The sequence below is a fragment of the Eurytemora carolleeae genome, unplaced genomic scaffold (assembly GCF_000591075.1).
Source record: "Eurytemora carolleeae unplaced genomic scaffold, Eaff_2.0 scaffold58, whole genome shotgun sequence".
Classification (NCBI taxonomy): domain Eukaryota; kingdom Metazoa; phylum Arthropoda; class Copepoda; order Calanoida; family Temoridae; genus Eurytemora; species Eurytemora carolleeae.
Window position 1 is genome coordinate 241,730 of NW_019396025.1, and position 23,231 is coordinate 264,960.

General features: G+C 31.7%; 1 protein-coding gene across 7 annotated transcripts in view; it reads left to right on the top strand.

Annotated features, from left to right (window-relative positions):
* The first annotated feature begins 289 nt into the window (after positions 1-289).
* Positions 290-23,231, top strand: part of LOC111708868 (uncharacterized) — a 34,937-nt gene continuing 11,995 nt past the window's right edge. For 4 of the 7 annotated variants that reach the window (XM_023482408.1, XM_023482484.1, XM_023482563.1 and 1 more), the window contains exons 1-19: positions 293-347; positions 902-941; positions 1,679-1,705; positions 3,647-3,706; positions 3,803-3,902; positions 4,338-4,437; positions 5,833-6,025; positions 6,841-6,955; positions 7,208-7,276; positions 7,525-7,595; positions 13,689-13,785; positions 14,450-14,506; positions 15,226-15,270; positions 16,330-16,373; positions 17,561-17,628; positions 17,817-17,894; positions 18,986-19,059; positions 19,725-19,809; positions 21,203-21,261. In XM_023482408.1, the coding sequence (XP_023338176.1) occupies positions 317-347; positions 902-941; positions 1,679-1,705; positions 3,647-3,706; positions 3,803-3,902; positions 4,338-4,437; positions 5,833-6,025; positions 6,841-6,955; positions 7,208-7,276; positions 7,525-7,595; positions 13,689-13,785; positions 14,450-14,506; positions 15,226-15,270; positions 16,330-16,373; positions 17,561-17,628; positions 17,817-17,894; positions 18,986-19,059; positions 19,725-19,809; positions 21,203-21,261 (1,413 nt within the window). In that variant the 5' untranslated portion in view covers positions 293-316. Of the gene's footprint in view, positions 348-901; positions 942-1,678; positions 1,706-3,646; positions 3,707-3,802; positions 3,903-4,337; positions 4,438-5,832; positions 6,026-6,840; positions 6,956-7,207; positions 7,277-7,524; positions 7,596-13,688; positions 13,786-14,449; positions 14,507-15,225; positions 15,271-16,329; positions 16,374-17,560; positions 17,629-17,816; positions 17,895-18,985; positions 19,060-19,724; positions 19,810-21,202; positions 21,262-23,231 lie in introns of all 7 variants that reach the window. The other 3 variants (XM_023482858.1, XM_023482786.1, XM_023482715.1) reach the window with 2 other exon arrangements.

Here is a 23,231-nt window from a genome sequence, read left to right on the forward strand (position 1 = left end):
CCAAAATGCATTATGATACAAAACTTTATGTTCAATAGAACATTTTGTTTCAAGGGAACTACAGAGTTTCCTTAATTTAGCTTATTTTCTAATCTTCATGTCTTAGCATCCTTATATGTCATGATCTTTTGATATTTTAAACTACTATAAACTACTATAAACAAATTATTAAAGTTTTGAAATATTAAAAGGATCACCAGTTTATAAAAGATGTAGGGATTAGAAAATTAGAGTTTGTAGCGAAAGTTAAGTTCCTTTTTTGTTTGAAACCTGATTTGGTCTTGCAAATTTGTTTTGTAGATTTCAGATTAATAAGATGGTTACTAAGCGATACCTTGCAGCTTTAGGGAAGACGATATTTATAAGTTACTTTGCATCCTTAACCCTCTCTTACAGCTTTATTTACAAGTGTATCTCTTAAACAACTTATATACTGACAATATGGTCAGAAAAAAGTGAAAACCCTAATGTTAAGAAAAGATTTGTTCTTTTGATGTTTCAAGAATATTTTGTACAATATCCATGTGTAAGCTAACATGGATATTTTGTACAATATCCATGTGTAAGCTAACATGGATATTTTGTACAATATCCATGTGTAAGCTAACATGGATATTTTGTACAATATCCATGTGTAAGCTAACATGGATATTTTGTACAATATCCATGTGTAAGCTAACATGGATATTTTGTACAATATCCATGTGTAAGCTAACATGGATATTTTGTACAATATCCATGTGTAAGCTAACATGGATATTTTGTACAATATCCATGTGTAAGCTAACATGGATATTTTGTACAATATCCATGTGTAAGCTAACNGGGGGGGGGCAAAAAACGTATGCTAGGACGGACGCTTTTTTCTCCTAAAGTTAAACCCAAAACTGTCTTCTCTCAGGAATTATAATTCTATCTGTACTTGGAGTATTGATCGTCAGGAAAATTTCAAATGAAAAATAAATTTGTTGTCTTCATTTTTTTTGTATAAACACATAATTTTTTTAAAAAATTTAATATATATCTTGTTTTTTAATAGTTAAGAATTGTTGTGCATTATCTTTCTCAAACAGGATTTTAAAGAGATGTAAAGAAAACAAAACTTATATCAGCTCTTTCTTTTGTTCACTTTTAACTTTTATTCAATTTTGATGGAATTTATCACACCTAATATTTCCCGTTGAAGGGTGATTAAGTGACTTTATCGCCCTACAACAAAGTGAAAAAGTATTTTTTTACCCTGCTATTCAAATTTCAAATTTCATACTCAATTTTTCTCTTTGTAGGGTGATAAAGTTACTTAATCACCCTACAACAGGGTGATTAAGTAACTTTATCTACCTGCTTTCAAATAATTTGAGTAAAATTGAATAAAAAAATTTATGTTTTTGAAATGGGTATCATGCGTGCAAAAAAGTTTTTGCTGAAATTTTTAACTTTTCTAGTTTGTTTTCGATCAAAATAAACGAACGTAGTGCGGTATGAAAATACTTTTATTTTGATCTTAAGCAAACTTATAGAAAAGTTAAAAATTTCAGCAAAAAATAATATTAAGAGAATATTTTGATCTCACATAAAATGTTCGTGATTTTCTCATTAAATTTTTTCCCCCATAAATTTTTTAATTTTTTTTTTAAATAAGAACATTTTTAAAATTAAAATTGAAATGTTAATTTAGTTACCTGGAGATAATAAACATGGACAGGTGAAATTTTTAATTCATTTATTATATTGTTATTTTTGAGAAAAAATTGGAAATTGGTAGTTTTTTTATGGACCTGTGTGTAATAAACATCCGACTTTGATAAAAAAAATAAACAATTGAGTTTTGGGAAAATTTGAAGTTCTAATTAACCTTGTGTATTATGTAAAACGTCCCAGGCTACACTCTCGATGTTTATAGAAAACAAATATTTTTTTGAGAGAATATTTCTTTCTTGCTTCGAGTCAAATAAAAAATGATCCGAAAAACCTAAATTTAATTATAACATGAATATTTTAAATTTTTTTCAATTATTTTTTTACATTTTTGTTCAATGAAATTCCATAAAAATATGAATTTAATTTAATTTTATGTTAAATTCATCGGGTTATTCAAAAATTAGTTAGCGCTGGTTAAATATTTTTTGATTTGTAACCAACATGACTTTTTATTCTAAACACAATTTTTTCTTTTTACTTTTTCTTGTTTTTGTTTGTCTAAATTCAATGAATTTAATCAAGGATTCAACCCATTCTTTATTTTTTGATTTTCAAAGGAAACCGTTATTCAAAATTTATTTGTTGACATTTTCTTATACAACTGAAGAAAATAAAATACAATCGCAATATTGTTATTATTATAACGGATAGGAAACCTAATATTGTTATTATTATAACGGATAGTAAACCTATATTGTTATTATTATAACGGATAGCAAACCTAATATTGTTATTATTATAACGGATAGTAAACCTAATATTGTTATTACTATAACGGATAGCAAACCTAATATTGTTATTATACTATAACGGATAGCAAACCTAATATTGTTGTTATTATAACGGATAGCAAACCTAATATTGTTATTATTATAACGGATAGCAAACCTAATATTGTTATTATTAAACGGATAGTAAACCTAATATTGTTATTATTATAACGGATAGCAAACCTAATATTGTTATTATTATAACGGATAGCAAACCTAATATTGTTATTATTATAATGGATAGCAAACCTAATATTTTCATCATTATAACGGATAGCAAACCTAATATTATTATTACTATAACGAATAGCAAACCTAATATTCTCATTATTATAACGGATAGCAAATCTAATATTGTTATTAGTATAACGGATAGCAAACCTAACATTTTTTATTAATATAACGGATAGCAAACCTAATATTTTTTATTAATATAACGGATAGCAAACCTAATATTTCTATCACTATAACAGATAGCAAACCTAATATTGTTATTACTATAACGAATAGCAAACCTAATATTTTTTATCAATATAACGGATAGCAAACCTAATATTTTTGTTACTATAACGGATAGCAAACCTAATATTGTTATTATTATAACGGATAGCAAACCTAATATTGTTATTATTATAACGGATAGTAAACCTAATATTGTTATTATTATTATTATAACGGATAGCAAACCTAATATTGTTATTATTAAACGGATAGTAAACCTAATATTGTTATTATTATAACGGATAGCAAACCTAATATTGTTATTATTATAACGGATAGTAAACCTAATATTAATATTGTTATTATTATAACGGATAGCAAACCTAATATTGTTATTATTATAACGGATAGTAAACCTAGTTTAAAATGACATGCCATGCAATTGCAGGATTTCTGAATAAACCACTGTTAATAGTCTGAATACTGTTTCATAAGGACAGAATAGTTGCGGCCTGCTTTAACCAGAAAACTGAATTTCTCGTGGTCGTTATATTCTTTAAAGCATGAAATGGCGCTATTTCCAAAGACATGTGCCTGGAATGATTTTTAAAGCTGAATCAGTATCATCATTCTTTTAAAATAGAATTTAAAAAGTCCTGAGAATTTATTCATTCAACTAGATGCCATTCATTTTACATTAAAATAAAACATAATCATAAAAACTCCATTGTTAGGTATCTTATAGAAGAAGAGGTTTGTGGAGTAGAATCATGCTTTGTTCAGCTAGGGAGTAGGTAAGTAATTAAGCAAAATATTTTACAAACAGAAAACGACATTTTAAAACCACACGCATTTGGTTTGAAGACGACATTTATTATCTCGTATTTCAGATGTCTGAGGTGCACAAATCCTAAACTACCTCGGAAAGTACAGAAAAGATCTCTTACATCTGTGCAACCTTTACCACCAACTGTAATAGATCAACAAGGGGTACATTTTTTTTATGAATTTTACCTATTTATTGATTTTTTAAATTTTTATGTTTGAGAATTGTTTTATTTTTGCTGATATCTTAATTTATTTTAGTTTATAATTATAAACTAAGTTTCGTTAAAGATGGTGGACACGTTTTTAATTTGAAAATGTTTGAAAATGAAGATACGTGGTTTTAAAGTGTACTTTGGGTTTATGAAAGAAAAGATACGTAGTTTTAAAGTTTACTTTAGGTTACCGAAACCAAGAAAAGATAAATTTTTCTTAATTAATTAAGATCTGTAGCCATAGAAAATGAAGCGAAAATACGAAAAATCGTCCAAAAATTATCTTGAATTGATCACTAATCCTTAAGCATTAATTTAATTCCTTGATAAGTACAATAAAATACAATATATCAAGATTTAAGATAGAAGACGACTTTTTGTTTAGTGTCAGATGTTAACTCATTGTCTAAAGCAGTGTAATCACGGGCTGGAAAATATATGCAGTGAAACTGAAAAACGAGCAGCGAGTCCTCCAATATTCTTGGGTAAAATAATTATTAACATTGGTCGGATTAGATAGTTTTTCACATCACAGACCACCCTTCCTTCTCTTTATCCCCCGTCTCAAAGGTTTTTTTTGAAATGTAGAACAATTAACCTTGGTTGGTTACTCTGTCAGGCAAAGTTTTGAATTTCTTAATTCTTTATCCCAAAAAATTTTCTTTTCTTTTTGTGTACTACATCCTCCATAATATTGTGTACTACATCCTCCATAATATTGTGTAGACCACTGTATTAAAAGTTTATAATCCTTCAGTTTAGCATCATAGTAGAAGTCAGGTTAAGATTCAAACCTTGTAGAAAACTTTTTCGATTAGGAAAATTATTTCCAAAACTCGCCAGAATTGTTGCAGAGGCCTCAAGGCTTCAGTTCCCAGAATACAAGGGGGGGGGGGGGGGGGTACGAAATAAAGTAAGACCTTTCCTATTACCTCTAAATTTATTTTTACAAAATAATGGAGATCGTTATAGCTTTACTTTTAGGGTCTTGTTAATACCGGAAATAATTTTTCCATGAATTAGAAAACAGAATTTTTAAAATATTTTGGTTGGTCATATTTTTCATAATATTCACAAAAAAGCATATAAACATTTGCCTTAACACAATACACATTTTCTTGAAATTAAATGAAAAATTAGTTTCTTTCGGATCCCTGGAGCTGTGGGTTTGTAAGTCTGTTTGTCAAATTATGATTGATGAAATGGCAGGTTTCTTGAGTTGGCACTAGCAGGCAACATTAGTTGCGGGGGAAGTATCAATGATGGATTTCAGAGATTCATTTTATCATCTTTATTTTAGAATCTTTAGGAACTTTTTTTCTTTTTTTTCGTGCAGAAATTCATGGAAAACAAATATTAGCCTTAAAGGAACTCTATTTAAAGACATAGCCTTTTTACAACAGTACCATTAACTAATTTATTTGATGAATGATTAAGAAATCCATGTTTTAACCTTGAATATACATTATTTTTAAACGGTTTCTTTACAAAAGAGACCTGGGGATTTCTTCTACAGAAACAATGAAGGATCTTATCAGAACTTTACCATCTTTCAACCTAGAAAAACGGCGATATCTTTCACAATATTGATCAAACAATTTTTAGAATTATTTATTACTAAAGTTTTTTTGTTTAACACCAATTGTTGGCGCTAGTACCAACTATGTAGATAGATATACGAACTCTATCTTTACAATTTGGCTGTGAATTAATGACAAAGTTTATACGAAATGTTTGGATTTTAAGGTAAAAAGAAATCCTCTTTTCCTTGTATATTATAGAGTGAATTTATTTCAACGTTCCTGGCTTTTTTAAAACTTCTCCGACAGTTTCTTAAACATAGTTTATTTTATTTTTTAATGTAAACTTTCTCTTTTAAGATGATGATGAGCCGATGTGTGAAGATGACCGTCCCCGTATTCTCGGGCATGCTGGAGGAGATCCTGTCCGGGCATGCGAGAACACGGTAGAGGCCACCAGGGCAGGTCTTGAGGCTGGTATGGAGGCTGTTCATATTGATATCTCAATATCCAAGGACAAGATTCCGTTCCTTTGGAGAGATCATGATCCAAGGTAAATTAAATTTTATGAAGAGATTGTTCACTAAATAGAAAATGCACTAAAATCCCCAACTTTTGGAAAATCTTTTCTCTCAATTTTGCTGCTGGAAGGGCCAGAAACCCCGATAATATTTGTCAGCATAATTCGACATCTAGTGGATTTTATAGATATATATTTCATACAGGGGATAACAAATCTATTTTGTATTTTGTCCTTATAAAACAAGTGAATCATGATTAATTATTTTTGATCATAACGGTTCATTACACTGAAAGTACTCTTTTTTAGCTAATCCTGAAACCAAGAGTTAACCATGCGTTAGAACTTTTGTCACCTTGAGTTTAGTATCGTAAATCTTGAACGTTAGATCTTGATATCTAATGTGGGAGCTTTTAAATTTGAGAATAAATGCTTGATTAATTAATGTTATTTCTACAAGGATTTGAAAACCACAGGATATCAAACAGAAATTTAGTAAGAAAAAACTACCTAGAATATATATTTTTAAAGCTTTAATTTGAATAATAAATAAAATTACACATTACCCCAAGCATTGCACACTGAAGAAATAATGCTCTCCATATTTTTTGAAATTGTTTTAAATGTCAATCATGTCAATCATCTATTGTATTGACTAAGTTTACTCTCTATAATTCTTTATCCTCTAAGTTCTATTCGTACAAATGATATAAAACTCTGGATTAGAATTGTTATGGTTCAAGTCATTTCCCAAATTTGTTAGGCAATTTTCTTAAGTACTTATGCAAATTCTTTCTTCATAAAAGTTGAAGGAATGAATATTTTTCTCTAAAATATTATACTTTTAGGTCTTTAACTTCACGTCTCCGTCAGATGGGAAGTTATGGTGTGATGGGCTGCAGACCAGCATTCAATCTTCAATCCGTAGTTCCAGCCCATCAGCTTACCTGGGAAAAAATACAGGTTCCCACCCCCCTTTATCCATCTCATCAGCTTACTTGGAATAAGATACATGTACCCCCCCTTTATCCAACCCATCAGCTCACCTGGGATACAATATAGGTAACCCCGCACCTTCATCCATCCCAGCAGCTCACCTGGGATGCAATATAGGTAACCCCCCCCCCCCTTCATCCATCCTATCAGCTCACCTGGGATATAATATAGGTAACCCCCCCCCTTCATCCATCCTATCATACTACTGTATATGTTTAGTCTGATTGGTTCTATGTGAATACTACCACAAATCTACGTAATCACAACAATACTATCGTCAATTTCCAGGTATTATAAACTTTAGTTTTTAAATGATCATTGTAAATTTTCATTTTCAAAATTATAAATTTTTATCAATTATGTCTTATGATTGAACTGTTCTATACAGTTGTAAATAATTTTTTATTTGAATTATCCAGTGTTGCAGACTTAAAAATACTATTGGTAAACAGCATTTTATTCTTTTCTATGCTATGATATAAAAAACTGAGAGGGATTGAGAATGTTTATGTATTTATACATGTATTCTGATCTAGGATTGGGTTAAGGGGGTAGGGGTTGACCTGAAGAGGATAGAAAAGGTTTGGTTGGAGTTTAGAATGCCAAGGTAATGTTACTTATGCTTTACAAGAATTCATTTATTGTATTTTATTGTATTTTCTTAAACAGTATAATATTTTAGTACAAGTGCAAAAAAAGAAAAGTATTTGTAGTGTGGTCTTTTCTTTACAAAATTTACTTTATTAGCTGGAAACCTAGAATTTTTCTGTAGGAAACTCACGATATCGATTGCTTGATTCCGATTTCCACTGTGAGTACTTTTATTTTTAGAATCAATGTTTAATCTCTTCAATTGCTGTAATCCCTTCAGGGTAAAATTATACTGCAAATATAAAATAAAGATTAGATTAGTCTGATCGAGCATTAATCTTGATATCCACAATACAAGAGTTCTCAGCTTTGTTAATTTTTCGACGATTTGGGGTTTTTTCATTTCTCTCTTGAATCAAGAACTCATCAGTTCGTAGAAATTTATCAGATAATAAAGAGTTAATCACTTTAGAAATTATATTATTGGGAAACTGCAACTGTAGTTTTTAATTAAAGAGTCAGCGTCGAAGATTTAATTTATCTGGTTGAGAATGTTTGTTTAAAAGGAAAGGATTACAATTAAATAGAATTAGAAGTTTTTACATTTTGCATTCTAACAGTTCCTTTGTAATAAATAAAGTAACAACCCCATCATCTTTGAAACCTGAACATACATATATGCATATATATTTCATTATCGTCCCCTTACCATGTTATCGGCCAGTTTAATCTTTTTAATCTTTACCTGTATCATTAAATACAAAATAAAGTTAGTTGAATATGAACTCTGTTTATTCCCGGACAGTTCTTGATAGAGAGTATAGTGTTTGATACAGTTGTGTGTGGATTGAAACACATTTAAAGAGAAAGGTTTTTTTTTACAAAAGTGGTGGCTGGGGTGAGACCTATGAACCTTAGTTTAAAGGCCACGGACTCCAAGGAAGAAAAGTACAATGAGAACCTGGTTTAACAGGATAATAAGAGATACCCTAGAAGGAGAAACTGTGTCAGAAGATACAGTAACAGTGCAGAGACGAGTTAAGACTGCAGATAGCGAAAGTGTTACAGTGGACAGTTTTAGAGGATACCCTAGTTTACCTAGTGAGAAATCAGATACAGAATCAGATATGTAAGAAGCGGGAGAAACAGGTGGAAACCATCCATCCACACAGTTTGATCTCATAATGCAAAAGATGAAGCAAGTGAAGTTGCAAACCAGAGCAATGGAGTTGCAAGCCCAAGGTAGGGATGTGGAAACGGAAACATTGTGGAAAGAGATGCAAACAGTGAAAAGTAAAAACAAAAGTAAGTCATTCCTGACATGTGGGAAAATATTGTGACACCAGAAACCCATGATCCCATTACAATAGGATCATCGATCATAGAGCAGAGTAATAAGATAGATGGGACGCAAGGATACACGGAGCAACTTAATGAATTAGTTACAGCTTGGAGGGCAAACTGGAATATGTACATTAAAATAAGTAAATCTGAGGGAAGTATTCAGAAAAGAACACTGAACTTTGTCGGGGGTGCTCCCAAATATAGTGGAAACCCAGAGAAAGTGTCCGCAATGTGCAAGAATTTGAAACTCTATTGTTTAACCATGGTTGTTTAACGATCCCAAGACAAGCAGTGAAAAGGATACTGTTGGCATGCATCACATGATCAGCTAGACAAGAGATATGCTGTTACATCCTACAGGGTTAAGATTTGAGAACTATGAGACAGGAGTGTTTTTCATGGAGCTGTTGAAGAAATTCTCACAAGAGAAAGACGAGGAAAGCCGTAAACAGGAATACCTAGCCAGGAAGCAGGGAACAAATGAAGATCCAAGGAAATATTTTACTGACAAGTTGAGGTAATGAGTACAAGCATAAACACCAAAAAAGAGGAGCCTGGTAGAATCTAAGAATTCAATGCTCATGGGACTGTACCATGCAGAGCTGTAGAAAATATGCCTATTTTTTCTGCCTAAGGAGCTGCAACTTGAAAACGAGATGAAGGCACTACTGGATCACCAGTTGGTCAACTTGAGAATGTACAACACAGACCCCAGGGCCCCATGATCTGGCTGGATTAAGAAGCACATATAGTTTTGAGACAGGGGAAACAACACAAAATCAGATGAGATGTGGAAAACAGGACAAGTTCCCATGGATGAAAACACAATGTAGACTGGAGATGGCTGTTTCTTCTGCAAGAAAACTGGTCATCAGAAGAAAGATTGCAGAATGGAAGAAGAATCCAAACCAGAAGATATGAAGTACCAACTGGAAGCCTATCTCCTATTACAACTGTGGGAAAGCAGGACATATTTTAAGGGAGGAAGAGGCGACGGAAATCTAGGGGGCAGAAGAATGGCGGAAATGGAACAATCCTTGGTGGATATGAAAGAGATGTTCAAGAAGATGGCACGTTTTTTTCAAAGAGAGTTCCAACAGCCAACAGCTGGCAACTCTAGAGATGAAGAAACATAATTCTGTGAATAAGAATAATTGTGAATTAATAAACGTTTCAAATCATTCAAATGTCCGACCTTTTAATCCTGAGTTAATAGGAATTTTAAGACCTCAAGGCAAGTAAAAAAAGAAAGTGATTAGTTGGGAAGAGGATTTAATTATGAACTTGGAACAATATGAATAAGATGTTCATGGTTTAGCATTAGTAGATACAGGATATCTAGTGAAGGATAGTATCCAAGGAATTCTGGGAAATGATTGATGGAAAAATGTCAGGAAAGAGCAATGCTTGTGTGGGCACAGCAGAGAAAGGAGGGAAAGGACTCCCGAGTATTAGGGAAAGGAGAAAAGATTAAGTTTTATCTACATGGGTTAGATCGAGTTTTTGAATTGGATCCCATTGTAATAAATAGGGTTAAATCATGCAGCGAATTTTGGCATGTAATTCTTGTTGCAACAAGAAGTGTCCATTTCCTGATCAGACCAAGAAGCAAAATTGGTGACTGGATGTGTAGGTCAGGAAAGATTAACCCGGTAATGGAATGTGACAGGCACTCCATACCCATTTATGAACAAGGAAAAGAGGATAGATAAGGTGGGAAAGAAGAACATGCAAGTAATCCCTTCCTACTGGAAAGCACAGAAGCCCCCCTACTTTGAATAATATACCAGAAGTAAAAGAGAGAAGATTGTGCCAAATTAGTGAAAATAAGAGTAAAGGGAGATTGGAGAGGCAAGGGATTTATAAAATCCATGCCACCAGAAAAACAAGAATCAGGCCAAAAATTAGTACTTCCCGAAAAAGCTATATATATATATAGAGAGAGTATCATGCAGATGAAGAAGTAGAACTATGTGCAGGTTGGAGACTAGGGAAAGTCCACAGCTTATATATTGACAAAGAAGCTTGGCTCAGAGAGGAATTGAGAGGTGGAAGTTAAACAGAAGTGGGAGAGGATGAAGATGAAATGCCATCAAAAAATGTGAGCTCAATGCAATCCATGTGTTTGTTTGTGAGAACTTGTCTACTCCTTCTCTCCAACCTTTGTATTGGTTCTTCAAAAGGATGACAAATATTTTACTTTGCAGTTAGGAGCTCGGTGAAAAAAGGTTTCAAAAGACAGACTCAAACCAATAATCTCAACCAAGGTTATAGTTCCACAAGTCCCTCTAACCAGAGGACATCCTCAGTGGCTCCTCTGGATTGTTCTCAGCGCCCTGCAGCTCCTCCTCAGGTTAGGTTCAGTTCTCTGCTTTCTCCACCTCGCCCTCCGCCTAGTTCTCTGTCCTCCCCTCCAGGTTCTCAGGTTCATAGAAAAAACCTTCCTAGAGTGGCCAGACAACCAACTACAGCTTCATCTCCTTGTCAACCTTGTAGATGATGCTTGGGGGACCTCTATAGCAGAGCTAAAAATGACCTTCGTAGACTGACCTAGCTTTATTCGACAATTTATCATGTGATACTGTTTCCAATTACAGTCTTTTTCTTTACATATGTTTCATGAATAAACGTTCACTAACTTTTGATCTAGCCTTAACTCCTTTTTAAAGAAATAAAAATGTTACTTGAACAAAGTATAAAATATAAATAAAGTTTACTCTTTAAAGTTTAACAGGAAAGTTTTCTTTTTTTCTTAGAGTTAACAAATTGAATAACAATTCTTTTTCTCAGAAAAATTAAATTGAATTCAAATTCTCCAATTTCAATTCTTGCCAAATGCACATTACACAGTTTAAATTCAACAAATATTAATATCATTTTTCAATATTTTCTTGAAGTAAAGATGTTTCACCAACGTTCAATCAGAAGATAAAAATAAATATCTTTATAAAGAAAACTGAACTAGATATTTACAATCAATGATCTTGCCAGGCTAAATTTCTTTCATAAAACATGCTTTAGGTCGACTCTACACTGAGTATAGGGTTTCCAGGAATCGATTGATTCTCTTGCGCAACAGTTTCGTGTTTTTGCACGAAATGACCTTTTTTGCAGAAAATTTTGCATCAATATCATACCGAAATGAATCATCTTTTTTTGCACAAAATTGCGCATGTATACAAATTTAAGTCATAATTTTTGCATGATTTTGTGTATGTTCATAGTTTTTGCACATAATTGGGAAATGCTCATGATTATCAAAAATTTGAATTTCAAAGTTGCAGTTTTTTTTTTCTTAAATAATAATCACATTATTATCATATTCAAAGTTTAGACACTGTTAAAATTTTGGTTACTTTCATGAATAAAATTTGTCATGATAAATATGTTTTGAGAAAACGCTAAAAAGGTGCCACTGGAGGTGCGTCTCACTCAGTCTTACTGATAAGTGATGACATCTTTGTATTGATCTATAGCAATGTATACATTTCTCTTCTTAGTATGTCTGCTTGTTTGTTAACAATCTCCGTCAGCTAAACCAAATTGTCTTATATTTGTGTAGAAGAAACCTTGAGTGATTAATTCATTCATTTCCTGAAATTGTTTCTCGAAATTTAACGAAATAGCTCGAAATAACGAAATAGCTCGAAATAACGAAATAGGTTGAAATAAAATAGCAGGAAACGACAAATTACGCCAAGACAAAGATTTTCTTCGGAAATTTTGATAATTAGATTTTGAGCTCCAATGCAAAATTCTATACAAATTTTGCCCAATCTTTACTCCAAACGTAAAAACATCTTTACGCAATTATTGCACGATTTTCGCGCAACAAATTCGATTGGAAACCCCAACTGGATAGCCTGACTGGACAGTACGACTGAATGCATAAACAGTACCTGTTGTACTGGCATGGGTCATGGAACAAACATGAAATTACAGCAGGTTTTGCACAATTTGTAAAGGGTTTGTAAAGAGTTTTGAAATAATGCAGTATACTTGCATAGCACTTTTTACATTTACATTCACATATTTACAGTAGTTAAATAATAGTATACTAGAGTATACTCCACATAGAAATTATAGAGTTTACTCCGCCATATTTACAGTGTAGTTAAATAATAGTATACTACAGTATACTCCACCATATTTACAGTGTACTTAAATAATAGAAATGATTAGGGTATACTCCTCGATATTTACAGTGTAGTTAAATAATAGTAATAATAGAGTTTACTCCGCCATATTTACAGTGTTGTCAAATTATAGTATACTAGAGTATACTCCACTTTATTTACAGTGTAGTTAAATAATAGTATACTAGAGTATACTCCACCATATTTACAGTTTAGTTAAATAATAGAAATAATTAGGGTTTACTCCACGATATTTACAGTGTAGTTAAATAATAGAAATAATAGAGTTTTCTCCACGATATTTACAGTGTAGTTAAATAATAGAAATAATAGAGTTTACTCCGCCATATTTACAGTGTAGTTAAATAATAGTAATAATAGAGTTTACTCCGCCATATTTACAGTGTAGTTTAATCGTAATAGTACAGGACAGTATACGTAATTTCAACTGACCATCAGTTTATGGCATGTCCGATTTACAACGGTAACCTTTAAACAAAATATCCTTATTTGTCTAGCTAAAATTTGATTAATTTCAATTCTTGTTTCTTTATATATGTGCATTAATTACACTCTATAAATTGAGGATCACTTGAAATTACGTCTACAGTTCCTTAAACTATTTAAAGAGAGTTCCTGTATTCCTCCATCCTTGAAGTCTGGAGACTGGCAACTACTGCAGGAATTCAGCACAAACTTTTCTTTAAACTCAATCAATATGGAAAGGTATGCTTTTTAGTCTTAACGTTTTTCTCTATGGGCAATTATTATGTTGTTAGGTTCTTTCCCAAAAGCTTTTCCCCAAGTGGCAACTTCCCAACTGTGCACTTTCCCAAGTGGAAACTTCCAAAGTATATCTTAGCCGCAGCGCTCGGTCCCCTAGTCTGTTCTAGCCGTAGCGCCTCCCCCCCCCAATGCAGCCTGTGGCGCCACTGTAGGTCTAAACTAATCTTGCACAATGCACATTTGGGAAGTTGTTACTTGGGAAGTTGTCAATTGGGATATGTCACTTGGGAAATTGTCAATTGGGAAAATACCTAACACCATTATTATCTTACAAAAAAGCTCTGCGCTAAACAAATTTGAATTTTTTTTCAAACTAACTTTTTTCTTCAAAAATTCAGTTTTTTTCTCCTAAAATCGCAATTTTTTATATTCAAAATTCACCGGGCAACGCCTGGCACTTCAACTTGTTATTTTTTAAGTTTTATAATATTATTGTTTATTTTCCTATAAGAGGGGGAAGGAGGTTAAAGATGTTTGCAATCAATGATATATGAAGAGAACAAGTTAAACTCATTTGAAGTGATTAGTTCAATAGTTTTCATCTCCAAATTCCAAATAATTGTTGAATCGGATTCTTTGTAAATATTTTTTCTTCTTGATTTAGGTCGTGTTCGATCAACCTATCACTCTGGTGGGAGGAATAGAAGTTTCAATCCAAAAGGAAAATTCAAACATTTAGATTTCAAATCAGATCTAACACAGTTCCGGTCTTATTTTTTCAAGCTTTGGTTGTTTGTTTCAATATGTTTTTTATTGTCTTATAATGATGGACTGGTTGTTTCTAAATATGCGTGTACTCGACGGGACCCTCTATTTCGATTCACAATGGTACTCTAAATAGCTTTGCTTTCGAAACAGTTTATCTTAAAGTGTGGTTTCTATACAAAAGTGGCCACATTCCCCCTCTTTAAATGAAGAGTCAATCTTCAAAGCTAAAACTTATCAAAGCTTAAAAAGAAGAATAATTTGTCCTCGAGTAAACGATATGTTACTAAATAGATTCCTATAGATTTACAGTGTATCTGAATTTTCTTAGTATCTTTATGTTTTTCAAAGTGGTGTTTATTTGTTTGATTTTGTCTCATATTGTTTTTGGTCTATAATTATTGTTTGTTTCATAATGGTTTTTATAAAATACAATTTTGTTTGTTATAATGGTGTGTTTGTATATTTCATGAGGTTGTTTGTTTCATAATGGTTTATTTAAATACAATTTTGCTTGTTATAATGGTGTGTTTGTATATTTCGTGAGGTTGTTTGTTTCATAATGGTTTATTTAAATACAATTTTGCTTGTTATAATGGTGTGTTTGTTTATTTCATGAGGTTTGTTTCATAACGTTTTTTCGGTCTCATTATATTTGTTTGTTTCAATCTTCAGCTTTCATTGTCCGAAAGAAATTCTATCGTGTACTTTCTAAAGGAGGTAAGCGTTAAACAATGATATAAGCTCATGTATCAAGTTTATTTTCTGTACAACGTAAAATGTACATATCCTTGCACATGCACATGACACCAACGTCCAACAGTACATGCAAGTTACAGTATTTGGAAGCCATCCTAGGATTTCATGTAACTGTAAATGTAAATGTTAAAAAAGAAAAATTTTGGATTTTTAGGAAGAATTTTAAACTTAATAATGTTAAAAGTTTAACTTGATTTCTTATTTTGTGTCGGAACTTTTTAATTCCTACTAAACATCAAGTTTTTTCCTCAAGCTAATTGGCAAGTTTCTCTTCGGTTGGGTATCTATTATCTATACTGCAGAGGTTTCTCTTCGGTTGGGTATCTATTATCTATACTGCAGAGGTTTACTATAGGTTTCTCTTCGGTTGGGTATCTATTATCTATACTGCAGAGGTTTACTATAGGTTTCTCTTCGGTTGGGTATCTATTATCTATACTGCAGAGGTTTCTCTTCGGTTGGGTATCTATTATCTATACTGCAGAGGTTTACTAAAGGTTTCTCTTCGGTTGGGTATCTATTATCTATACTGCAGAGGTTTACTATAGGTTTCTCTTCGGTTGGGTATCTATTATCTATACTGCAGAGGTTTACTATAGGTTTCTAGTTTTTGCACAGTTTGTAAATTTTCCTCATTGGCAAAAGAAATTTGCATGGAAAAAGTTGTCATTATTTATTTGTTAAAACCCACCAATTCAAATAGAAAAATCCGCGAATCCTTGAATTTTTTTTAAAAATCTCATCTCTGAAAACAGGAAGCTTGCAAATTTTTTTTTATGATTTAGAAAAAAGGGGGAATAGAAAGCTAAATTTAAAGCATAAACTTTTCTTAAAACATAGGAACAATATATGCACAATTGATCTTTGAAAAGAGTGTAAATTACGGAATGGTCATTTTTGTCAATATTTCAATATTCACTACGATTTTAACAGTGGTAAAATATTAATTAATTTACGATCAAAAATTTTAAATATAATTCTTTGTTTCTGTACATTTAATTGATTTTTTTTTCTGTTTAGATAGAAAAGGGGGATGCCAGGGGAGATGTTTTTATTTTAAACAGGTAGGTTTATAATGTTTCTTGTTAAGATTATTTTTTATTTTAATATTTTTGTTAAATATCATATTTGATAGTTATCCACCGAATTTGTATTAAGATATAAGTATAAAAGAGAAAATATTAAATTTCTATTATATATTTACAAATATATAACTGAACTATATTTTTTTTACCAAGAGCGGGTACGTGTTCTTTTGTGATTTTTTTGTTATTAATCCTGATCTTAACAATTTTTTTTTATTTTAAAGTTGAATCACCAACATGTCTGCTTTTTTACAATATGAAAAATTTCGACTCTGCAGAAGAATCAGGCCTTAACAAAAAGCAACTCAGTTCTTTGAAGAGTTTGAAAACCCAACGTCGTCTAAATCTTTTGCCTGAATTGACAGTTTCAAAGTACATTTTCAGCTAAAACATTAAGTTTTACTTATGTTAAACTTCTCAGTTTTTGAGTGGCCCTCTTGGATGCCCCCCCCCCCCCTAAAAAGGGAAAAATGGCTAAAATGTAATATTCAACATTTCACTGATCCATGTTTAAAAGATTGTTACCTCTTCTTTTACAGAAAGGGTTTCCATCTTCTTTCGGATCAATAAAAAAACAAAACCCTTCCAGAATCTGTTAAAAATGATAAATCATTCCTTTTGTAAATTAAGGGCGCAACCTTTCTTAACCGAATTAAGAATAAATCTACCTAATAAATTCTACACAAAGCTCGGTGTGACTTGCTGAAAAGTTTTACGGAAAGATTATTCTGGAGCTGAAATCTTTAGAATTGTGGATATCGAGATTACTATGCTTTTCTCCTCTATTTATTATGAAATTTTGCGGCAATAATTGAGATAACTTTCAGTGGTCGGAATCCAGCATGCAGGGATAACCAAAAGAGAGGATTAAGAAAAAAGTTTCCACAGCGGATACAGAGATCTATCAATCGGAATAAAAGGGGATCCAATACAAGAGTTTTTAGCTCGGATCAATTCCATTTGGAATAATATTCCTTTAAGCTTTTTTCATCGAGTCACAGCAATAAGGCCCTAGAGGGTTACTTTCTTTTAAAATCGGTTCAGGAAGATACCGCTCCAATCGTTAATCGTTCTTAGCAGCTTCAGGACAGGTTCCGTAGACCTTAACGGAATCAAATTGGCCCAGAATAAATTATAAACCCCAAATTAATCTAATACTGTTAAAGTGAGGATGAAGCTGTTTACACTCTTCTATCTGAAAATAATTCTTCCTCAGTCTCCGCTCTATATAAAGGTAAATATGGCAACACCGCAAAGTTGGTCCAGTCTGAATAGTTTATGTATAATTTTTATGTCTGTGTAAATGTGTGGAACTATATATATCATATATGAAGATTAAGTAAATCAAAGATGAATAATTTATTTTTTTTATTCTTTAACGATATCAAACATTTTGTAACGATTTTTTATTTAAATTTTTAGAGCTGAAAGCTAAAGTTGATCCTTCAAACCTTGATCTGAAAGGGATAAACTTTGAAGTAAAAACAATGGATTCCTTAGGTAGGATATGTGATGTTTTTCCCTTATAGTCTCTTCTTAGATACTATTTCCTTTTTCCCGAAATCTTTCAGCTTAAACCGTAGGGAAACATCTAACTATCTCTCCCACGACCTGGAGATCACAAAACCAGTGGCTCCTACAAATGTTTAAAAGAAAGAGACTATAAGAAAAATAATCTAGTTGAGTTTTGATAAATAGGTCTTTGCTAAATGGGTTTTTATTTATAAACCCCCGACCCGACTGAATATGTAAACAGTTTTACAGGTATATATAGTCCAGAACAGCAGAACATCTGGCAATACATAATTGTGATGTTTGCGCAGTCGCATTTACTCATTTTTCAAAAAAAGTAAAAAAATCTTTAGTTTACATAGATGACATTAAAACTAGCTTTTAAAATGGCGCCATTACTTTTTCTGATTTTGTAAACTTGAATTTTCTATATTTTATCCATGTATAAAGTTCAGTTGGTGATCACTGACAAAGTCGGATAAAACGCTGGATAATTTTCCAACCTTGATATTCTTAAAGCTTTCAACACACCTGACAAAATCATTCAGAATGTCAAGGATAATTTTCACTTTAGTACATATTGCCGAAGTTGGGAGTTTTTGTATTGTATATCTAGTTAAAGGGACTGTACGCATAATTTCAAGGGACTCTCCTAGCAAAGATGGCAATACTCGATTCACAACGGTACCCTTGAAAGCTTTGTCTGACCAAGTATGAATTTGATATCCATGTTCTTGTTTCTTTAAACTATTTATTCTTATTTGGGGCTTCTCTGCAAAAGTGACTTTTGCATTTCTTACTTTATAAGAAACAATTGAGAAATTATCAGACCAATGCACTTGCACATTTTTATCAGATTAAAGTTTCAAGGGTACTGTTGTAAATCGGGCATTGCTATCTATGCATGGATGCTCACTTGAAATTACGCTTACAGTCCCTTTAAGTTCAGGATATCAGCGGCTTAGCTTTCCCGGATTAAATACAAAAATTACCAACTCTGGAAAATATATAAAGGTGTGTTGTTTATTATTATCACCAAAATCTGAAAATAAATTAACTGTTTTTTCTCTTCTGTTTAGTTGAAAATGTGAGGAATGTAATTAATTCTCGTGATAAATTAACCAGGGATAATTGTAATCCTTCCTACACTCAGGTTAAGCCTCTTTTTATAAATGTTTTTGTCAATATTTTTAATACAGATGGCCGGGGGCCCCCCCCCCCCTTCCCCCCCCCCTCCTCGTTAAAAATGGAAAGACTGTCTAGACATGGTAGATGAGCTGAAAGTGCAGTATTCTAGAGAGTTATTTCAGGATTCTTGAGGCCTATGACTAAATAGCTAATTAGTTTACTGTAGCATTTTTGTAACGTTTATCATCGTCGTAAATAAAAAATTTAAAAAAACGATTCTCAAAATCATCCCATCAGAATGGACAATACAGTCGGATTTTAAAGATTGTATTTGTGTTCTTGCTGAACAATTATACACAGTAAAAAAGTCACAAATGAATCCTGAATTTTCTCTCCAAAACTGTTCTTTCTGCTCAACTAACATGTCTTGCCAGTCTCTCCCTTTAGGCGTCAAATAGGATACGTATAGTTATGTAATTATTTCACATTTTGTAGTCGATCTTTAAATAAAAAAGTTTTAAAAAATTGATGCATTAGAACAAAAAATTCGACGACTTATTGAATCGCCAGGGGGAAGTTGAACTGACTGAGCATTTTTAAAAACCTGTTTTGATCTGTTAAATACCAAGTTTTAAGCATAATTCGTCCTAAACCCTCTTCTCCGATTTATGATCACTCCCTTTATTAAAGGTTGCCGCCTGGACGGTGAATAACCGTGAGATTGCTCATCAGCTGGTTTGTCTTCACATAGATTATATAATCACAGATTATCCAGGTAGAATCATAGATTATATAATCACAGATTATCCAGGTAGAATCATAGATTATTACAGATTATCAATGTAAACTTCCAAGTTTATCATAATATTAGAATTTAAGAAGAAGTATTTTAGATTTAAGATTTAACTCAAAAGTTGTATTTTAACATTTTAACATTTCAAATCGTCTTAACATTTCATACTCAAATGAATAAAAAAAAAATCTTTCATTTTCCCATTTTCTTGTATATGCAATACGCAATAAGCATACCTTGTCTGTATATTTGTTTATCTCAGCTATATAAAAATTACCAACTTCAAACAACTTGAAAAATTTAACAGATTTTTATGTTTTCCTTAGCGCATTTCCAAAATTTGAGAAAAATATTGCATTTTTAAACATTTCCTGGGTTTTGTAGGATCCCGAAAACCTTAAGGTTATTTGGTTCAACCACTTTAACGTTACCTTGATACATACTAACAGCTAATTATGCGTATATACATGAAATACAACCAAAATATTTGAAATTATAATATTATTATAAAGATTTATTCACACACAAAGATATAAATACATATATAAATGGTGTAGTTAAAATTTGTTTAAATAAATTTTTTTTTTTTTTTTTTTTTTTTTTAANTAATTAAGCAGTCAGAGCTGAAGTCAAATAATGCATCACTTTTCATTGCTTTCATTTTATTTAGTGCATCTTTGACTGACTGGCTGTTAACTTTATTTATATCATCCTGTAATCCATGATGAACTCTTTCTTGTATATTTTGCTGCACTTTATCAAAATCTTCTCCTAGAGTATGCTGGGAGTACAGATTTTCATAGATTTCTTGAAAGTGATTTGCAATATTCTGGGCCCCAACTTCTCCATCTATACAATTTGAAATTGTTGTATTTTGTCCCCGGAATTTCTTAATTTCTTTGAATATATCACCTCCTCCATTGAGCAATTTTTGAGTAAATTTATCTTGAAGTAATTGACTTTTGGCTCTCTTTAATCTTCTTATAGAATATTTATACTGCATGTGAGCATTTCGCTGCAAAATAAACAGTTCTCCCTCTCTTGGCCTCCCAGCTGCTTGCCAAACACCAAACCAGAACTTACTTTCAGCCTGATATGGTTTTACATATTCATTCCAACCTAAGATCCCTTTTGATTTTTCATTTGCCAGTCCTCCTGATTTTGGTAGGCACAACTTTGCTGCATTATCTATAGCTTCACATATTCCAGTAGCATACTCATCAATACTGGCATCATGATTCTGACAATGGAGAGTGTAGCAAAGGTTGCATTCCTGTGGTAAGCCTAGAGTATTAAGTCTTGTATCTAGATTATCTCTATAATATACTTGCTGCTCTAAAGATGCTTTATTATTATTATTGGAATATTTGACTAGAACGGGTTGACCGGTTTGCTGATTGTGCCTTGAGGTTAAAACAAGACAACTGTCCAGCGGTAAATATTTAAATTTATAAATTTTGTTTATAATAGGAATCTGTTTCATGCAAAAAGATCGCCGTTAAATACAGAAAATCCTTATTTTAATTAATTTAGCTTATATAAGAGTACGGCAGAGAAAGTGCTTTTACTTTTAGTGTTTAAAAGAAGCTATAGCGTAATTTCAAGCGATCCTTCAAGGAAAGATGGCAATGCCCGATTTACAATGGTACCCTTCAGGGGCGGATACAGGATTTATACGAGAGGGGTGCTAGATTTATGTCGGAACAAAAACATCCAAATTTAGGAACAAAATTTTTTTAAATATAGATATTTTTCCTGTTTTGCACTAGGTTTTCTTTCCCTTAAGTGCTATTGTGGAGCTATTCTGAAATCTGAGGGGGCTACGGGGGCGACATCAGGGGGACGCGAGGGTCCTGCCTCCCCCCTGTATCCGCCCGTGGTACCCTTAATAGCTTTGTCTTAACAAGTCTGAATTTATGTTTTTGTTTAAAAAAGTGACTTGCGCATTTCTTGCTTATAATTGAAACAAAGGAGAAATTATTAGAACTAAACACTTTAAGAGGTAGGAAAACAACGTCATTTTCATCAGTTTTGGTGGGATTGAGTTTTCAAGGGTACTGTTGTAAATCTTCCATTGCCATTCTTGCATGGAGGGTCACTTAAACAATACCCTAACAGGGCTATTTTCTTTATTTGACTATACAACGATAGAATGTTCTTCCAAAGTAACTCATCAAGATTAAATTGTTTATTTTTTTCTCCTAGTTTTGTGGTCTAATTACATTAGAGGCTCAGTATGAGACCAGTGTAATGTTCCTTTGTCATTTGTAAATTTACAACCTTTATGTAAATTGTCATTTACACATAAATTGTAATTTGAATATAATTTATTAGAAATGTAGACGTTTATGGATGAAAATGTACAAGTAACTGAAGGATTTGTAAATTGTAAATGCATAAGCGTATAATGACAATAATTTATTATTGACTAAACTAATTTCTAAATTGTAAATTGTAAATTGTAAATTGTAAATTGTAAATGCCTAAGCATATAATGGCAATAGTTTATTATTTACTAAACTAATTTGTAAATTGTAAATTGTAAATGCCTAAGCGTATAATGGCAATCGTTTTTTTTTGACTAAACTAATTTGTAAATTGTAAATTATAAATTGTAAATTGTAAATTGTAAATTGTAAATGCCTTAGCGTATAATGATAATAATTTATTATTGACTAAACTAATTTCTAAATTGTAAATTGTAAATTGTAAATGCCTTAGCATATAATAGCAATAATTTCTAAATTGTAAATTGTAAATTGTAAATGCCATAGCATGGCAATAGTTTTTTATTGACTAAACTAATTTGTAAATTGTAAATTGTAAATTGTAAATTGTAAATGCCTAAGTGTATAATGACATTATTTCAATATTGAATAAACTAACTTGTAGATTGTAAATTGTAAATTCTAAGTTGTAAATTGTAAATTGTGAATGCCGAAGTGTATGATGCCATTATTTTAATATTTAATAAACTTATTTGTAAATTGTAAATTGTAAATTGTGAATGCTTAAGTGTATATTGACGTAACTAATGTCATTATTGTGTAAATTGTAAATACCTAACTGTGCAATGACATTATTTTAATATTAATTAAACTAATTTGTAAATTGTAAATTGTAAATTGTAAAATTGTAAACTGTAAAATTGTTAATGTATGGGACATTAGTTTCAAAACTAACACTTGGCCCATTTCCCAACATTGAGAGTTAGAAATTGGCACAAATTGAAAGACGGGGTTTTTGGAATTCCGGCCCATATCCAGAGCAAATGTCGATAGTAAAAACTATAACCATGCATTTTATTAAACATGACGAGGACAACAATTCCCATTTTCAAACTTTTTTTTAAATCAAAATTATAATAGGAGTTCTTCTTATATTAAATCTCTTGACCGTTTTTA